We start from the raw sequence: 6302 nt of genomic DNA, 5'->3' as shown, positions 1-6302 counted from the left end.
GTCAATACATTTTGGGGATGAAAAGTGGGTGCCCCAATCTCACAGCTTCAAAGTTAAAACTCCAAAGCCAGTTGGCTGTCACATTCAGTTTGTGAAAGATCTGATCAACCCACACCGAAAAGAATGGGATCACCTCGCTCTTCGCAACCTGCTGGAACAGATGACTTGCATGCCATTGAAACAATACCTATTTCTTCGGAAGACCTAGATGATTCCCTTGTTTGGCATTACACTAAATCTGGGATGTATAAAGTTCGGAGTGGTTATCAGATTGCGGTTGGAGAACAACACTCCAACTCACATACTGCCTCTTATTTAGCCACAGTTCACAAGGATTTCTAGAAAATTATCTGGGGGCTCCCTATTCCGCTCAAGATTCGTAACTTTTGGTGGAGAGTGTGCTGCAATAAGCTCGCCACCAAAGAAAACCTGTTCCATCGACAGTGTGCCTCATCCCGGGTTTGTTCTATCTGCGGTGCTGACTTAGAATCTGTTGAACACCTTCTTTTTCACTGTGCTTGGACTTGAACGGTTTGGTTTGGTTGTGATCTGGGCCTCCTCACAGGACAGGGCTTTAACTCTTCAGCGAGGACTTGGACCCAATCCATCATTGAACACAGTTTGAATCTCAGGGACAGGAAAGCCATGATCAGTAAGGCAGCCACGGTGGGATGGTTTATCTGGAAAGAGCGCAATGAGTGGGTGTTCAACCAAACCTCTGTGAATCCTCTACACGTTATTGGTCAAGCTTCCTCTCTATGGAGAGAGCTCAGTTTGGTGCCTCCCCAGGGTGATGCCCCTTCTCACATCTCCCCCAGGATTGATGGCTTTACTTGGACTCCGCTCCCTCAAGGCATGCTGAAAGTCAATTGCGATGCCAGTCTCTCTCCTGATGGACGAAATTCCTCTATTGCAGTGATTCTCAGGGATTGGACTGGTAAACTGGTTGATGGGATTGCAACCTCTGTAAGGTTGTCCTCTGTTTTACAAGGCGAGGCGAGGGCAATAAAGTTAGCATGCTCACTCCTTCAGACTCTTGGTCTGTCTCATGTCCAAGTAGAAAGCGATAACAAATTTGTAATCGAGTTAAGTGCCTCAGAACTGGGTCCACATTGGGAAAGCAGAGCGTGTTTCCATGACATTCGAGCTATGGGCAGCCGATTATATGGGTTCCCAAGACAGCAAATCGTGTGGCCCATTGGCTGTCCAATGCTCACCTCAATGACCACATCCCCTTAGATTGGGATAGGAACCTTCCTTCCGTTATTAAGGCCCTTTTGGCCTTTGATTTTTCTCCGTAGCCTAAGGGCCTTTTCCAGTTCCAAAAAAAAAAAAAAAAAAAAGTCTTTCTCAAAAAAATATACATAATTTTTGCTATATTTGAGGGTTGGAGAGAGAGAGAGATTGGATTTGCTTATGGGAGTTGGGGAGAGAAATTAGATTTGCTTGTGGAAAAATTACGTAGGATTAGCCATCTAATGAGAATATCAATCATTCCTCGTGATGGGATTAGTAGTTGCATGGGGTTACGATGAGTGATTAGAAGACAATTTTAATCCTTATTTTACGTAACTAATAGAGTTGTTTTGTATGTGATTAGGATATTTTTACATAATTTAATAAATTTAATTTTAAATTATTAATACCATCATATTAGTAAACAAATAAATATATTTTATCTTACATTTGTTAATTAATATCCTAACATGAATAACCTCATCACTTAATCTTAACATATTTATAATCTCATCTGACAAATAAACATGACTATAGTTCAACAACCATAAAATTAGCAAGTCGAGTTTTGCTTGATGTCTACAAGTCAAACCCAAACATAACCTTAGGCCTCATTTGAGAACATGTTTTTTTAGTAACTTTTTAATTTTTTAGTTAAAATATGATGTAAAAAAAATCAATATGTTTGGGGAAGAAATTTTTAACCTTTTACAAAAAAATGTGAAAGGAAATAATATAAATCAACAATGATTCATCCCACTAATTTGGGAGTATTAATGGACCACTAATGAGGTGGAAATTTAAAAAAAAAAAAAAACACACAAAAGTAAAACATCCCATCATGTGAGACCCGCACCACTTTAAAACTATTAGTACTCATCTTTATAGTGGTTTCACTCATTTTTGTAATCAACAATGATCTATAGCTCTAAAAGTAGAGCTCTAAAAAGAATTCTACTAAGATGGCATGTCCCATAAAAAAAAATTTCAAACTAAAACATCACACCAAGCTGGACCCATATAGCTCCACATCATTAGTGCATGATTTAAAGCTCTTGTCCTACAGCTTTCAAGTATTTTTCTTTTTGTAATATAAATAAAGTAAATATGAGTAAAATGATAGTTTTGCCCTTCTAAAATTTGTTGCGCATGAGCATGTGACTTCACCTGACATATGTTAGGTGAAGTGATGCAGTAGCGGTACAAGCAACAAATCGCCTATATACCTGGGAAACATGAAATTGTTGGCACCTACTGTTGGTATACATATAAAAGACTTCATGGAAAGGAGGGGTAAAAAGGTCATTTAACCTATGCTAAGGCCACAGATCAATGATTGCAACATAGAGTAGATGTGTAGGATAAAATTGTAAATATTTTTACATTTTTTGTTTAATAAATTTTTTATTTTTAAGTCAAAATAGACGTTGCCGGCCTAAGAATTTGATAAGAGTTGTAAGAATTGAAATCTTAAGTTTCACTTAAGATTTTAATCAAAACACACGTTTGTTAAGTGACGATTTTAATCAAAAATTTAAAAAGTTATTAAAAAAATTAAAAAGATAATAACTTATACAAAAAAATCAAAGATTCACTTTTCTCTACTTTTAGCATATCTTTTTGTTAAAAATTAAAAAGTCATTCCAAACATACTAATTTTTTTACATCATATTTTAGTAAAAAAATTAAAAAATTACTAAAAAATATATTTCCAAACGAAACCTTGATAAGATTTTTTCATTTTTCTTTATTTTTGAGCTGGGTGGACATTGATTTTTGGCTGAAACTTTCTTCATTTTTAGTCACGTGGAAAATGCAATCTAAGCTGAAAATAAATATAGAAATATAATAATTAATTTAAAAATACAAATACTAAACATTAAAATAAAACACATACCTCATCGTATGTGTGAGATATGCCTTTTATTTTGTGTTTAATGTCTGTATTGTTAGGTCAAATTTGATATACTTTAAATAATTTATCTTTTATTTTTTTATCTTTTTTTATCACATTATCTTTTTATTTTTTACACATTATTTTATAAAAAAATAAAAAATACACTTATTTAAATTATACCAAATAACCCTTTAATATTACTCAAATTATAACTGCTAGTAATTAAGCATTACAACGGCAAAGAGGACAAAAACATCATCATCGAGTCAATGAAGTTGGACTCTAAACACCAACCGTCCATTGGCTCAATCAAAGTTTGACAGATCCCCACCTGATGTTGACACGTCACACAACAACCATCTGATCTTGCCACGTCACCAACCCCACTTCAAGATACACATTGCATGAACTCCATATCAGTCTCCAAACCAGCCATAGTCTCCGGCGACAAAACCACCTCGAGATCAACGCTTCCGCCGCCATCTCGTCCCGGAAAGGCCGAGATCTTGCCGTCGAATTTGTTGGCCCTACCACTCCTCACCGCCATGGGTCGGCCCCACCCGAAATCATTGTCGTACATCGGAAATCTCGGAGAGCTACCCATCGTGATTGATGCACCGTCGGGGTTCCCTAGCGGAAACAACCTAGGGTTACTCTCCCAATCCTTCACCCCCCTGCGCACCGTAGCATCGTCGTGCGCAACAACATTCTGGTGCAACAGATCCCCGCTCCAGTTCAAATCCCGAGATAAGAGTTCACCTACTGAAGCAACGGTCGGGATGCTCTGTATCGCGTTTCCGAAATACAACGGGTCGAGCCGCGGCTCCAGCCGATGGCGACAGTTAACCGCCATACGAAACGTCGTCGTTTTATGTCCATCGAGTTTCCGAGCGCGTGTCACCGAGCGCCACAGCTGAGCGCAGAGCGACTGGAACGATGAAATCTCAGCCGTCCGATTTCCGTTAATCACGCCGTTAGTGACCGTCCAACTGTCGTTACACTGTTTCCCAATAATTTCGGTGGTTAGTTTTTTATTGGCTTTCAGTTTCATCTTCAGGATCGATTCTCTGCTGAAATGGAAGATTCGTTCCCTCAACGGCTCGTCGCCGGAAAAAGTTGCCGACGGTCCGCCCTCCGGGAACCGGAGAACCGCCGGAGAATCGAAGACGGTGTTCCGGCAAAAGTCCGGCGACTTGGAGATGTTCTTGGCTCCTCTGCAGATCTCGGCGAAGGTGTTGAAGAAGTTCCAGAACGACGTGCCGTCCGTGACGGCGTGATTGACGGTGCATCCGACGAAGATTCCGTCGCCGAGCTCCGTCACCTGTGTTGGAAAAACAGTATATAAAAATGGACAGAAAGAAAACGAAACAGAAAAACCAGACTGATATGGAAAACAGTTTCTGTGCACAACAAAATCTAAATAAACCCAATTAAATTTTCACATCAAATAAAATTAATTCTAAACTTAGTTACCAATATTCAATCAAAATTTATCTTTTTTTTTTTTTTTTTTTTTTGAGCATTCGAAAATATAGTTCTGTTAAGAAGCATTTCAAACGAGTGACTAATTATATATATGGAATTTATAAATTTCCTTTACCAAAGTCACCCAACTCTCGTACATGATAGGCGGGTCATATTGCTGGATTACAAGCTCATTAGTTGGTGATTTTAATTTTTTTTTTCTTTTTTTTTAAACAAATTAAAGTTGGGTGTTGATTTATGCATAAAGGGGAATATTGACCTATCCAAATTTTGGCATTTTAACTTTTCGTACATGAAAGAGGGGTCATATCTCTTTATTACAAGTCCATTGGCTGGTGAATTTAATTTTTTTTTTTTTGTAAATTAAAATTTAGTGTTCATCTACGCGTATAGGTGAATATATGTTGCATGAGCTGCCACTGACTCACCTAAATTTTGGTTCAAAGTTAGCCCCAAAAAAAAACTGAATTTTTCAAAATCAAAACCATTTCTAACAACCTGCACAGCGGCCAAGGGCTTGTGGTGGCCGGCGTAGCTAAGAGTGTCGTCGAAGGTGAAGAACTCTTTGAAGCAATTGGGAACATCAACAGGGCTTAAAATGTGGTCGATGAAGATGTGTTTGGCTTCGGCGTGAACAAATTCGATGCCAGAGTCATTGCAGAGGATGTGGAGGTGGCCAGATGGGTCGGTAGAGAGGCGGCCGGCGAGGGCGGGGAAGTGGGAGAGAGTGGTGGAGAGAGAAAGTTGGAGGAGAGAGAGGAGGGAGGAGATGGGGAGTGGTGGTTGAGAGAGTAAGACACCCTTTTGGATGTATTGGCATGAGAGCATTGGGAGATCAGAGACAGAGAGTTTTAGAGACTTGATTGTGGATTTGTGTTGTGGGAAGACAATGCAATTGGAGATGATTGACACTGAAGAAGAAGGCATTTTGATCAATTTTTAAGTTTGATGGCTCTTATAGTTTGTGGGTTTTATGAGAGTGCGTTGGGGTTATATATAGATATAGATATAGATGAGGTGTGTGTGGGCATGGATATTATTTGGGGGAAAACACTGCAATGCACTTCAGTAGTAGTTTCCTGGGTAGTGGCCACGAATCAATGGTCTATTATTTATTATTTATTATTTATCATTTTTTATTTTTTATTTTTCATGTTATAAATGATATAGATTGCGATTATCAGTTAGATTAATTTTTGTATAAATAATTACACAAAGTATCAAATAAAATGAATAATTTAAATTGTCAAAATGAGATTCATGATGAATTCTATAGGCTCGAATAACACATTTCAATTCAGATTATGAACCGAATATAATTCACTCCCTCAATTTTTATTTATTTTTTAAGTATAAGAAGTTATATGTAATTGATTGTAAAAATAATAAAATGATAGTTCGACATTCAATTATGTTTATACACGTGCTTTTAACAAGATTTTTTTTTACATTGCTCAAAGAGGAAAGGAAAATGGGAAAACGTTATGTATTGTGTTTCACATTTTATATTGAAAATGAGGTGGATATAGGGACGGATGCAGGATTCGAATTTTGTGAGAGTAAAAATATATGTACCTTTTAATTGAAAAAAATTATTATAAAAATTTAAAATTTTGTTTTATACCGGTTTAAAAAAGTCAATAATATTACTATTAATCGAACAATCTTTATCAATCTAATTGAG

General features: G+C 37.4%; 2 protein-coding genes across 2 annotated transcripts; one reads left to right on the top strand and one right to left on the bottom strand.

Annotated features, from left to right (window-relative positions):
* Positions 1-645: 645 nt before the first annotated feature.
* LOC145800386 (uncharacterized) lies at positions 646-1239 on the top strand. Its single transcript, XM_082890049.1, has one exon. The coding sequence runs from the start codon at positions 646-648 to the stop codon at positions 1237-1239; it is 594 nt and encodes a 197-aa protein (XP_082746175.1).
* A 2068-nt stretch (positions 1240-3307) lies between these two features.
* Positions 3308-5742, bottom strand: LOC114294009 (HXXXD-type acyl-transferase family protein). Its single transcript, XM_028238111.2, has 2 exons — positions 5117-5742; positions 3308-4454 (listed from the first exon to the last, which is right to left on the bottom strand). The coding sequence occupies exons 1-2, from the start codon at positions 5543-5545 to the stop codon at positions 3522-3524; spliced, it is 1362 nt and encodes a 453-aa protein (XP_028093912.2). The 5' UTR covers positions 5546-5742; the 3' UTR covers positions 3308-3521.
* Positions 5743-6302: the final 560 nt, after the last annotated feature.

The sequence above is a fragment of the Camellia sinensis genome, chromosome 10 (assembly GCF_055761805.1).
Source record: "Camellia sinensis isolate YWXY chromosome 10, ASM5576180v1, whole genome shotgun sequence".
NCBI classification, from domain to species: Eukaryota; Viridiplantae; Streptophyta; class Magnoliopsida; order Ericales; family Theaceae; genus Camellia; species Camellia sinensis.
The sequence above is the reverse complement of the archived record's forward strand: the minus strand, read 5'-3'. Positions and strand labels throughout refer to the sequence as shown.

Coding starts and splice junctions, on each gene's coding strand:
- LOC145800386 (XM_082890049.1), top strand. CDS start 646: ATGATCAGTAAGGCAGCCACGGTGGGATGGTTTATCTGGAAAGAGCGC.
- LOC114294009 (XM_028238111.2), bottom strand. CDS start 5,545: ATGCCTTCTTCTTCAGTGTCAATCATCTCCAATTGCATTGTCTTCCCA. Junction 4,455..5,116: donor AGCCCTTGGCCGCTGTGCAG/GTTGTTAGAAAT, acceptor TTTCCAACACAG/GTGACGGAGCTCGGCGACGG.